The sequence below is a fragment of the Nothobranchius furzeri genome, chromosome 3, assembly GCF_043380555.1.
Source record: "Nothobranchius furzeri strain GRZ-AD chromosome 3, NfurGRZ-RIMD1, whole genome shotgun sequence".
Classification (NCBI taxonomy): domain Eukaryota; kingdom Metazoa; phylum Chordata; class Actinopteri; order Cyprinodontiformes; family Nothobranchiidae; genus Nothobranchius; species Nothobranchius furzeri.
The window spans coordinates 63,970,628-63,983,272 of record NC_091743.1 but is presented as its reverse complement, the minus strand read 5'-3'; the positions used below and the strand labels follow the sequence as shown (position 1 = coordinate 63,983,272).

Genomic DNA, 12,645 nt, shown 5'->3' with positions numbered 1-12,645 from the left:
ATAAAAATGTATCAAGTAAAAATGTTGCTTTGTGAGAATTCACATGTTAAAGATGTTTCTATGAATGTTCCTGCTGCTATGTAATTATCTAGACTGCTATTTTTGTGACTCAGATCTGTAATTATTGCTATTAAAGTGACTGTCTGGACCGGTGTGATTTCAAGACTCTGCTTTTAAAGTGCTTTGGAGAATGGCCTGTATTTGATATGGCGCCTTCTACGGTCCTGGAAGCCCCCAAAGTGCTTTACAGCACAATCAGTCATTCACACCCTGGTGGGGATGAGCTACATTGTAGCCACAGCTGCCCTGGGGCACACTGACAGAGGTAAGACTGCTGTACACTGGTGCCACCGGTCCCCCCCGACCACAACTAGCAGACAAGGGGGGCTAAGTGTCTTGCCCAAGGACACAGCGACAAACTGAGCGGGGCTCAAACCTGCAACCTTCCGATTACAGGGCAAGCCACCGTCACCTATCTTTTCAGAATTAACAAAACACCTATAAGATGGTGCAGCTATGCATGTGTTATAGAACTTTCCTTTATTTTCTTTTTTGTATTTTAGTTTAGATGATTTTCTTTAAATGTAAAAGCTTCGAGATACACCAATTTTATGCACTTTATGTTGTCTTAGATGAGGGTTAGGGTAAGTAGCTTTAACTTTACATATTTATATTGTGCATAAAAATAAAGTAGCTGCAGATGCAACTGGAGTTTGAGAAATTTTTATTGATCAAAATGACAAAATAAACAATGATTAAATCTTCATTTTAAAGGAACACTAAAAAAACTTTTTTTTTTTTTTATTATTTCTGGTTATAATCAGTCACTGAGTTTTTCATCCAGGCTGAACATGAAAACAGTCTCCTACACCTATCTCCTGCATTAGCTTCTGAATAAATGATGAAACTCTAGGATTTATAATGCGTGACAGATCTACGTCACACTGTCACTTAACATTCATGGACTCACCCACCTCGACTCACAACAGGGAAGGCTGTTGTTGGTTTAGCGTCCAGGAAACAGCAGAGAAGTCTTGGCTAGCAGAAGCTAATCGTTAGCATTAGCAATTCCACCACACAGCAGAACTCCTTCGGGCTTGTGTTACGAGTACGTCTTACAAGGCATTCATTTCCACTAAAGGATCACTGCAAATGTATTGATTAAACAAGTGTTTAACACCTTTAAAGAGTTTCACATATTTCCACTTTCACTTAATCTTGCTGGCAGGAGCATTGCAGGTAGAACCGGCAGTTTCTTCATTATCGTGTGCAAACGTCATCGTTGCACTGCAAAAGATTAAACAAGAAATACACAAATAAAGATTAATAATCTTATACCACCCATCAAATGCTACACAAGCATTAGGCATTAACCTGCACAAGGAAAAAAACATGATTGTTCTCTGCTTAAAAAAGGGGGTTTATAGATATATGGGACATTTATGGGAAAGGATGTGTGTATCAATTCAGAGAACAAAAAAATGTATAATAATTTACTGAAGGATTTCATTTGCATTTTGGTATTTATAAATATTTATTATCTGTTGTTTCAAGTCTTTGTTCTTACATTTAATGGAAATTATTAAAGTTATTTGATCTTTCTTTTAAAGACTTTTTGTTCTCTCTCGTCTCTCGTCTTCCTCCGCTTATCCGGGTCCGGGTCGCGGGGGCAGCATCCCAACTAGGGAGCTCCAGGCCGTCCTCTCCCCGGCCTTGTCCACCAGCTCCTCCGGCAGGACCCCAAGGCGTTCCCGGACCAGATTGGAGATGTAACTTCTCCAACGTGTCCTGGGTCGACCCGGGGGCCTTCTGCCGGCAGGACATGCCCGAAACACCTCCCCAGGGAGGCGTCCAGGAGGCATCCTGACCAGATGCCCAAACCACCTCAACTGGCTCCTTTCGATCCGGAGGAGCAGCGGTTCTACTCCGAGTCCTTCCCGAATGTCCGAGCTCCTCACCCTATCTCTAAGGCTGAGCCCGGCCACCCTACGGAGGAAACTCATTTCGGCCGCTTGTATCCGCGATCTCGTTCTTTCGGTCATTACCCAAAGCTCATGACCATAGGTGAGGATTGGGACGTAGATCGACCGGTAAATCGAGAGCCTGGCTTTCTGGCTCAGCTCCCTCTTCCCCACGACAGATCGGCTCAGCGTCCGCATCACTGCAGACGCCGAACCAATCCGCCTGTCGATCTCCCGATCCCTCCTACCCTCACTCGTGAACAAGACCCCGAGATACTTAAACTCCTCCACTTGAGGTAGGACCTCTCCCCCGACCCGGAGGTGGCAAGCCACCCTTTTCCGGTCGAGAACCATGGTCTCAGATTTGGAGGTGCTGATCCTCATCCCAGCCGCTTCACATTCGGCCGCGAACCTACCCAGCAAGAGCTGAAGGTCAGAGCTGGATGAAGCTAGGAGGACCACATCATCCGCAAAAAGCAGAGACGAGATTCTCCTGCCACCAAACTCGACACACTCCACACCACGGCTGCGTCTAGAAATTCTGTCCATAAATGTGATGAACAGAACCGGTGACAAAGGGCAGCCCTGGCGGAGTCCAACCCTCACTGGGAACAGGTCCGACTTACTACCGGCTATGCGGACCAAACTCACGCTCCTCTGGTAAAGGGACTGAATGGCCCTTAACAGAAAGCCACCCACCCCATACTCCTGGAGTGTCCCCCACAGGGTGCCCCTGGGGACACGGTCATAAGCCTTCTCCAAATCCACAAAGCACATGTGGATTGGTTGGGCAAACTCCCATGCCCCCTCCATCACCCTTGCAAGGGTATAGAGCTGGTCCACAGTTCCACGGCCAGGACGAAAACCACATTGCTCCTCCTCTATCTGAGATTCAACTATCGATCGGACCCTCCTCTCCAGTACCTTGGAGTAGACCTTTCCAGGGAGGCTGAGGAGTGTGATCCCCCTATAGTTGAAACACACCCTCAGGTCACCCTTCTTAAAGATGGGGACCACCACCCCGGTCTGCCACTCCCTAGGAACTGCCCCCGATGACCACGTCACCTTATCGTGGTGGAGGAGTTTGAGTGCCCTAATGATCCTAGGAGCTATGTTGTCTGGGGCACTTAGTGCCCCTGGTAGGGTCTCCCATGACAAATTGGTCTTAGGTGAAGGGTGAGACAAAGAACGGTTCGAAGGATCTTTCATGGCGGTGAAAACGAAGAGTCGGAGTACCCGGCCCGGAGGGTTACCGGGGTCCCACCCTGGAGCCAGGCCTGGGGTTGGGGCCCGTGAGCGAGCGCCTGGTGGCCGGGCTTTCGCCCATGGGGCCCGGCCGGGCCCAGCCCGAACCGGATACATGGGCTCGTCCAACTGTGGACCCACCACCCGCAGGAGGAACATGAAGGGTCCGGTGCAATGTGAATCGGGTGGCAGACCAAGGCGGGAGCCTTGGCGGTCCAATCCCCGGACAAGGAAACTAGTTTTTGGGACATGGAACGTCACCTCGCTGGCGGGGAAGGAGCCGGAGCTTGTGGCAGAGGTTGAGCGGTACCGGCTAGATATAGTCGGACTCACCTCGACACATTGCATTGGCTCTGGAACCCGAGACCTGGAGAGGGGTTGGACACTCTACTTTGCTGGAGTTGCTCCGGGTGAGAGGCGGAGGGCTGGGGTTGGCTTTTTGTTAGCCCCGAGACTCTCTGCCTGTGTGTTGGGGTTTACCCCGGGGGACAAGAGGGTAGCTTCCTTGCGCCTTCGGGTCGGGGAACGGGTCCTGACTGTTGTTTGTGCGTATGGGCCAAATATCAGTTCAGAGTACCCACCCTTTTTGGAGTCCCTGGGACGAGTGCTAGATAGTGCTCCATCAGGGGACTCCATTGTCCTGCTGGGGGACTTCAATGCTCACGTGGGCAATGACAGCTTGACCTGGAGGGGTGTGATTGGGAGGAACGGCCCACCTGATCAGAACTCGAGCGGTGTTTTGTTATTGGACTTCTGTGCAAGCCGCAGTTTGGCCATAACGAACACCATGTTCGAACATAAGGATGCCCACCGGTACACTTGGTACCAGGGCAGCCTAGGTCGCAGGTCGATGATAGATTTTGTAGTCGTATCATCTGACCTGCGACGGTATGTTTTGGACACCCGAGTGAAGAGAGGGGCGGAGCTGTCAACTGATCACCACCTGGTGGTGAGTTGGATCAGATGGCAAGGGAACATGCCGCGTAGACCTGGCAGACCCAAACGCATAGTGAGGGTCTGCTGGGAACGCCTGGCAGAAGAACCTGTCAAGACGGTCTTCAACTCCCACCTCCGGCAGAGCTTTGACCACGTCCCGAGAGCAGTGGGGGACATTGAGTCCGAGTGGGCCTTGTTCCACTCTGCGATTGTCGAGGCGGCTGTTGCTAGCTGTGGTCGTAAGGTGGCCGGTGCCAGTCGTGGTGGCAACCCCCGTACCCGCTGGTGGACACCAGAGGTTCGGGGAGCCGTCAGGCTGAAGAAGGAGGCCTACAGGGCGTGGCTGGTCTGTGGGTCTCCGGAGGCAGCAGACAGGTACCGGATAGCCAAGCGGGGTGCAGCAGTGGCAGTTGCCGAGGCAAAATCTCAGGCGTGGGCGGAGTTTGGTGAGGCCATGGAGAAAGACTATCGATCGGCTCCAAAGAGGTTCTGGCAAACTGTCCGGCGCCTCAGGAGAGGAAGGCAGCAACTCGCTCACACTGTTTACAGTGGGGATGGGGAGCTGCTGACGTCAACTGAGGCTATAGTCGGACGGTGGAAGGAATACTTTGAGGAGCTCCTCAATCCCACCAATGCGCATTCCGAGGAGGAACCAGAGCTGGGAGGCCTGGGGATGGACTGTCCGATCTCGAGGGCAGAAGTTGCTGAGGTAGTCAAACAACTACACAGCGGCGGAGCCCCGGGGGCGGATGAGGTTCGTCCTGGGTATCTCAAGGCTATGGATGTTGTAGACTTTTTGTTTGCACAGTGAATAGTTTGCAGGTGGGGCAAATTTTTGATAATAAAAAGTTCTCCAAAGTCAAGAAATCACCCAGTTTCTATTCCCGCTTATACACGCAGGGTCGCGGGGGGCTGGTGCCTTTTATTTGTTTAATTTTTTTTAGTTCCACACCTTTAATGATCCAATACGTTTAAAATGTTGCAGGTTGAAATTTAATGGTTAAGAAACTTGGTTTTTTTTTTCAGATGTAAGATGTGATAATAGTCATAACTTAAATTTTTGGGATAAAACTCCATCTGCATGATGAAAAAGCTGAATCACACCATAGGTCACTCCCCCAGCATATCTAGTTTAAAGGTCTTTCCACCTCTGGACACAAACAAGTGAGTTTCTGATTCAGTAAACAGCAGCAGCAACTGTTTCTTCACTCCTGAATGTATATTAACCCAATACTCTCAGCTTTTGTTGATGTCATTATATTTTTTCTCCCCTAAACCCAAGTCTGCATGTGACTTGTTCCTAACGACTTAGGACCCGTCAGAGAAAACAAGGGCTACTCTGTTTGCAGGCTGCAGGGATGACATCTGTTAGTCGTCAGACAGACGGGTCATGGGGTCACGCCACAACAGCGCCGACACGCTGGCTTTAGAGGGCAACAAACAACAAAACCAGAAGAAAAATTTGTACAACAGCATGTGCTGAAAACAAAAAATATTTATCTGACGATTAAAGGAAAAGACTCCAAATTTGGATGTTAGCTCACTAATGTAGGAGTGATTTGTTTTCACAATCCAACTGTTTTGATGCATAGAAAAAACATGTTTTCTTTCTTTCTTTCTTTCTTGTCTCAAAAACAAATGAACAACAGAGCTCATCAGGTTGAAAAGGTTTCTAAAACCTTTGATACAGACTCTGATGAACCATGAAGATAGTGAAATAAGTGTGAAATAGACTGTAGAGAGACCGGTCTGCTGCACGTGTCCCTTCTGGGTCGTTTTTGAGAAAAAACAAACAAACAAAAAAAAAAGCCCAATATCTGGTAGGACACAAACAGACAAAAATAATACAGTCTGATCCTTTATTACACAGAAAAACGAGCATTCAGAAGACTCTGACTAAAATTACATTATTCTGAGGGAAAAGTCTTACCACTGGTTTTTGACCTGCTTTCACCGAGGAGGAGAGGCCCAAAGCTGTGGAAATGTCCTCCAGAGGGACAAAGTCTCCAGGTGAGTCTTGGATGAAGTGTAGTAAGACTTTTTCTCCACCTTTATAGAGAAAAGGAATAGAAAAAAATGGTTTCCGACGTTGTATCAAGCAGCAATTATTCCAAATAAACCCACAAAAACACAGAACGCAGTCTAACTAAACATGCATAAGGGTGTGTGTGTGTGTGTGTGTGTGTGTGTGTGTGTGTGTGTGTGTGTGTGTGTGTGTGTGTGTGTGTGTGTGTGTGTGTGTGTGTGTGTGTGTGTATATAAGGGGGGGCTCAGTGAACGTTCTGCAAAGACGGTTAATTGAAGAGACGCAGGACTTTTTTTAAATGAAGGACAAAATGTCTTACAGCAAAATTACAGAGAATAAGAACACATTTAGTCATCAACTAAGAGCTCCTGTCACCTTTTTCCATATTTCTGGACCATGACTTTGTCTGACACAAAAGTTATGTCACCAAAAACACAAAATTATGTTTTAACCCTTCTTAGTTTTTCCATAAATGATTCCAAACACTTTCTAAGCTATGAAATCCCTTTGTTGTTTCACAATTACAGACGTATGTAAAGTTTATGTAATGTTTAAGATAAAAACAATTTTAGAAATTTGGGAAAATCAACCTTTAAACTGGTCTGAACAGAAGTAATAAAGATAGTGCAGTCAGCATCCTTGATGAGTGGTTCTAAATGAGGATTACTGCCAAACAAAAACATTGTGCAACACTGCCCTCTACAGGGTGAACTTTAGAAACGCATTATTTTTCTGGACCTTTTCAGAACTAAACTCTATGGCAGGGGCATGCAACTGCAGGTCTGGAGAGCCAGTATCCAGCACGTTTTAGTTTTAATCCTGTTAAAACACACCTGATTTCAATCAGCAGGTGATTAACAGGCTTCTGCAGAGCCTGATGAGCTGACGCACAGTCATTAAACCACTGAATCAAGTGTGTTGGAGCAGAGAAACCAAACGTGCTGCATACCAACCCTAACACCCCCTAGTGGTGACTTTACCTTTAGCTACAATGAGCATCCCTCCACTCTGGAGCAGATCTCCAGAGAAGTTCCCCTGAATTCCTGCCGCACTTGCCTGGAAGCAGCAGGAGATGACAGTTAGAGAAGACCTACATCCAAATCTATCAGAAACTTGGAAGCTGACAGTGGTCTCTATGTAGATAAGAAACCCAGGTAATGGACATAATGAAAGTTTGCATTTGGGAAGATTTCTTTGAAATTGATTACAAAACAGATTTAGTTAGAATACAACTGTTACAACCTTAGTGTGGTAAGTGGTTGTGGAAGGAAGGGTAACATAAGAACTGGAGAGAGAAAAAGGTGTGGTTAGGTAAAACAGTGTTTTTATTAAAGGGAGAACACAAATACTCTGTCCTGGACGGGGAAATAACGGGGACAACTAACGTTCTAAACTAAAAGTGCACGGAGGACGAAGGGGAAAGAACTCAAAACACCTGAGGCCAAAAGGGCCTCAGGGAGAACACAACTAAGTTTACACAAAGCCGGAGCTACACAAAATCTAAAGGAGGATATCCTTCTTCCATCTCAAGAACATTGCAAAGCTGAGTCCCATTCTGTCCCGCTCGGAACTTGAGACAGTTATCCACACCTTCATCTCCTCACGCTTACCCCTCCTTTCCACCGGAGCAGTCAGCAGCACGTTACTGCAGCAGCACGTCTAGCTCGCGTAAGCTGCTGCTTGGCCCTTCCCACCAGAGACACGTAGCAGCAGGGGAGCAGCTGTCACCGACAGAGCACGAAGTCACACGAGTGACTTCGTCAGTAAACACAACAACAAGCAGGAGAAAACTACAACATGGCTGCAAAAGGTTTGTGTTTTATGTTCTGTCTATTTTATAATCGCCAATACGGACCTGAAAAACAAAGGAGACCGCTAGCTAGGTGATAACTTCTCACAGGGCCGCACAGTTAGTAACTTTTTTTAAAGTAAAGCAACCGGAAGGCAGTACGTTTCTTTATTCTGAAAATCTCGGGTAGCTTCGCTCTGTTTCCGCGTCCGATTTCCTGTCTTCCCTTCCCCAAAAATGTCGAACTTGACCCGTTTCAGAGGCGTAACGCGTAGAAAATAGAACCGGCGCGTAAGGGCCGTGACATGCTGCTCCTGAGATGCGGCCGACTCTCGCTGCTGACGGCTCCGGTGGAAAAGGTTCTGTTGACCACAGCGGTTCCTATCAGCAGCTATGACGTGCTGCTGACGGCTCAAGTGGAAAGAAGGGGTTAGACTACTGTAACTCTCTTTTCACGTGTCTGAGCAGAACCTCCCTGAACCGTCTACAGGTGGTTCAGAATGCATGTGCTCGGCTTCTGACCAAGTCCTCCAAACACACCCACATCACCCCGCTTCTCCTCCAGCTTCACTGGCTGCCAGTCAACTTCAGGGTTCATTTCAAGATCCTGGTTCTGGTCTATAGGGCCTTACATGGACAAGCACCATCTTACATTGGTGATCTTCTTAGTCCCTACACCCCCAGCAGGTCCCTGAGGTCCAGTGATGAAGCCTACTGGTTGTGCAGCACACCAGGCTAAAGACCAAAGGTGACAGATCATTTGCTGCTGTGGCCCCCAGACTCTGGATCTCTCTCCCCCTGAGCCTGAGATCAGTGGACTCAGTGGTCTCCTTTAAAAAGCAGCTGAAAATTCACTTGTTCAGGCTGGCTTTTGTATGACCTTCTTCACCACTCTCTTTATTCTGCTCTCCCCACCTATTCCACCTATTCCACCTTCCTCAGGATCCAGCTAAATTGTGTTAAAATCCACTCAAAGAAAAACGAGCTCTACAGCTGAAACTAGAATCAAATAATAAAGATGGCTTTCAAACGCCGACTACAATAACTGAAAATCAAGCTCTATGAGCAGACCAAAACGCACAACTAAGAAACACCAAGAAAATGGATGTTTAACAAAAGGATTTAAACCAAATATACAAAGCCCTATATCCGATCAACCATTTGTTATTATTTGTCATCGAGGACCGAGGAGATTAAAAAACTGCTTTGTCGGTGGAAGTTTTCTCTCAGAAGTCTAGCAGCTGCTTTTAAGTCATCAGCTCTCGTTAGCTGATGACTTGCAGCTGAGGCACAGAAGGTAGGCAGAGGTGGAGGCCAGCCTGGCTGAGGACCTGTCCGAGGTCCTGAAATCCACAAAAGGGAGCGGCGCTGGGCTTGCACAAGGAGCGGGAGTCCAGCATCCATAACAACAACACTCTAAAACTGAGGAATGCATGAAAACAGAAATGTTTTGATTCAGAATGTTGAGCGTTTAGGAATAAAATAATCTTATGTAGCCTCCAGGAATGGTCAGTTTTTCACCTACAGTTTGACCTCTTCAGTATCTGGTCATATGGGGACATATGTCTTAACTGGCGCCTTTAATCTGCAAGAAAGATACTGTTGCTTGACCAAGGTCTCTCTCCAGCTTCCTCTTATCTAAGACTGCTTTGCTTCACAGAACAAGAAGGATGAACTTTCATAATTAAATCATATAATGAAATGAACAATATGGTTAAATGAAATGTTTTGAATAATCTGTGCTTAAATTACTGAAGTTGAAATGAATATTACTATTACATTGGAAGATTAATAAGGATGAAATTAAATATATGGGTCATATATTTCATCAGCGTACTGACTGGACAAGACACACTCAACATATCTCCATGAAGCAAGTTAAGTTAACGTCACTGCACAGATATTATCTTATCCCCAAAATCAGCATCTTTATGTCTGAGGGAGGTGTGTATCTGAGGTTGTTGATAAAACCCATTTAAATGGCAAGTTCTGATTGATCAATAAACCAAGATTTGGCCATTATTTAAACAGAATCACTTCCTGAGTGATTCAGTTGAGCCCAACTCTGTCTGGCCATCGGAGGAGGCCTCTTCTCCCACCGCATCTTTTGACAAGCTGTCAAAACCTGTTGCACGCTGCAGCTGACCACAAACGTTTCCTTCAGAATAAAGCTGAACCAGCTCCGACTCTTTAAGAGTCCTCCATAGACGCAAATAACTACCTGTCGTGACCTGCAGACATCTCGAGACGGTCTAGTGGCACTGTGGTTTCTTCTACAGACTTCGGTACCTTTGGGGTCCCCCGGACTTCAACACATTCCGGATCTACCACGGGGGTCTTCGAAAGGGTACGTAGACTCGACAGATTGCATCTGATGTGGTCTTATAAACCATCAACTTATAGTTTATAGCAGACCAAATTCACTCCCACTGAGAACTCAAGTTTCTCCGGATACGAAGGTTCTGATAACATCACATTCACACATCATCACACCTCACATTCCATCTGCTTAGATTCATTCATCGCATGAAGTTTTTCCTAGTTGTCACATTTTTAATTGTTTAGAAAATAAATGTCTTACTTTTATAAACTTGACTCTCTGAATTAATACAAAGTGTCTTACGATCCTTGAATAAACAAAGAATTCTAATTTTTCTGGTTAAACATTCAAAGATCAATCAGGTTGATATTTATATATTTATATAGAAATCATCAAATCTTATTGATTGTAATTAAACCTCAAAAGACATCCGTAGTCAACCACTACACATGCATTTGTCTACCTTTGAAGCTACGTCTCGAACTTTTTTCCCCAGAGCTGCAGGAACCACACTTAAGGCTGAGTACCTGAGAAGGAAAAAGCAAAAATAAAATACAGTTATTACAAGTTATTAGTTACTGCCTACAGTTAAAACTCTAAACTAAAAAACATGAACTAATTACATTTGACAAACCCAATGAATTCATGTCTGACTAAAAAAAAATGCATTGTTTAAACTGCTGCCCCTCTACATGATGTAAACACAAATTTAACACACTCACCGTCTGAAACCCAAATCCTTGTAACACTTCTTCTCCTCGTCCACATAAATGGCTAAAAAAAGACAATCAACGATGATTATTTTGACTATTATAACAGCGAGGGAATTTGAAATTCAATGGTGATATTTTCTGTGGACCAGGAGGAATAAAATCATTTCAGTTTTGTTTTTATTATAGAGTTGGATTATACACTCTAATCAGATTTTCTAAATGCATTTTAGAAGCATTAAAACATCAATTTTAATGCTTTGGTTGCATTTTTCATAGCACTGAGGAGTTATAGCTGCATAAGATGAGTCGGTGCTGCTTACTTCCTTTAAAGAATCCTCCTTCTGTAAACTCCTGCAGCCCAAACTGCTCTGGTCCCACTCCCACCAGCGAGACCCCACTGGCTCTGAGGTCAGGCTCCAGTTTGCTGATCTCTGCTGCTGTCCATCGACACACTTGACAGCCAAACCTGCGCAGGAAGAACACCACCACTGGCTGATCCTGCCACAGAGACTTCAGCTCCACCTTCTGCAACAAAATCAACAAACGAATAAGCAAAACAACACACGCGATCACCTGGAAAGGTGAGAAGAATAATGTGGATGATCTGATTTAATATATTCCCTTAAAAGCCACGACGACGTGACTGATGGTCATGAGTTTCCCTTCAAATGACGTCAATAATTATGTCAGCTGTTACATATGCACACACAAAACAGGTTTAGCTATGGGTGTTTGTGCACAAACTTTGTTACCAAACAGTACAGCCTCATTGCAAAATAAAAACATTAAATGCTAAAAAAAAAAAACGAAACGGAAGATATTCATCAGACAGGCGAGAAAAGCAGTCGTGTAGCCTGAACCTACCTCACCACTGTCGGCACTTTTCAACAAGTTCTTTCCAACCTTATCCAGGTCGACTTTAGCCATTTTCTAAAGACTGAGGACTTTTACACGACACTAGTAGGTCAAACCCGCGTGAGACACAGAATGTGTGATTGTAAGTATTCCTCCTCACACCCACTTTAGCGCATCTGTTGCAAAACAACCAGTTCCGTAAACGCCCACTGAACTAATCAGAATCGGCTACCCCTGACAATGTAACCAATCAGAAAGCCTGTTTCAAATCTAGGGCGGGGCTTAGTAAGGGCAGTGTCTCGCGCGTGCTCACTTTAGTGGATTGTAAATTATGAAGTTCCATCTAAATAAAACAGTTTCCCCTTAAAGATACCGGCCCACACGACTAACCTGACTAATCATAACTAAATTCTTGCCTGAATAATTTGAAATAGTTGTTTTCCCCCCATAATGCAGGTTTCATAAGGCGTGTCAGAGAGTTCAAAGGTGGTGGATTTTATAACGTGGACTTTGCTTCCCGTTTTCTTGAGTCACACAGATTTTAGTTTATTATCTTCTTAAAAGTTTACTTTAGTAGCTCGCTTTTTAATTCACTGGATGCCCTTTTCCCTGTTTAATATTGATTTGATGATTAAAGAAGGCAGAAAAAAGCCAATCTTTACTAAAACCCATTAGAAATGTTTCTGCAGATGCTTTCATTCCCCCCAATAATACTCAATTTAAGAGAGAGATGTTTGGTACTTCATGCCAGTGGTCAAACCTTTCTGCCTTGAACCACTGATAATGAAAAAGAGACATAA

General features: G+C 45.3%; 1 protein-coding gene across 1 annotated transcript; it reads right to left on the bottom strand.

Moving 5' to 3' along the window:
* Positions 1 to 707: 707 nt before the first annotated feature.
* Positions 708 to 12,049, bottom strand: prxl2b (peroxiredoxin like 2B). The gene is made up of 7 exons (XM_015959038.3): positions 11,855 to 12,049; positions 11,311 to 11,515; positions 11,000 to 11,051; positions 10,741 to 10,804; positions 7,149 to 7,224; positions 6,073 to 6,191; positions 708 to 1,287 (listed from the first exon to the last, which is right to left on the bottom strand). Exons 1-7 carry the CDS (start codon positions 11,915 to 11,917, stop codon positions 1,261 to 1,263), a joined length of 606 nt encoding a protein of 201 aa, XP_015814524.3. The 5' UTR covers positions 11,918 to 12,049; the 3' UTR covers positions 708 to 1,260.
* Between the last annotated feature and the right edge of the window lie 596 nt (positions 12,050 to 12,645).

Excerpts from the sequence above, each read along its gene's own strand:
- prxl2b (XM_015959038.3), bottom strand. The coding sequence starts at position 11,917 with ATGGCTAAAGTCGACCTGGATAAGGTTGGAAAGAACTTGTTGAAAAGT. Across the intron at positions 10,805-10,999 it reads AAGGATTTGGGTTTCAGACG|GTACTCAGCCTTAAGTGTGG; the intron begins GTGAGTGTGTTA and ends TTTCCTTCTCAG. Across the intron at positions 7,225-10,740 it reads TTCGAGACGTAGCTTCAAAG|GCAAGTGCGGCAGGAATTCA; the intron begins GTAGACAAATGC and ends TGCTGCTTCCAG.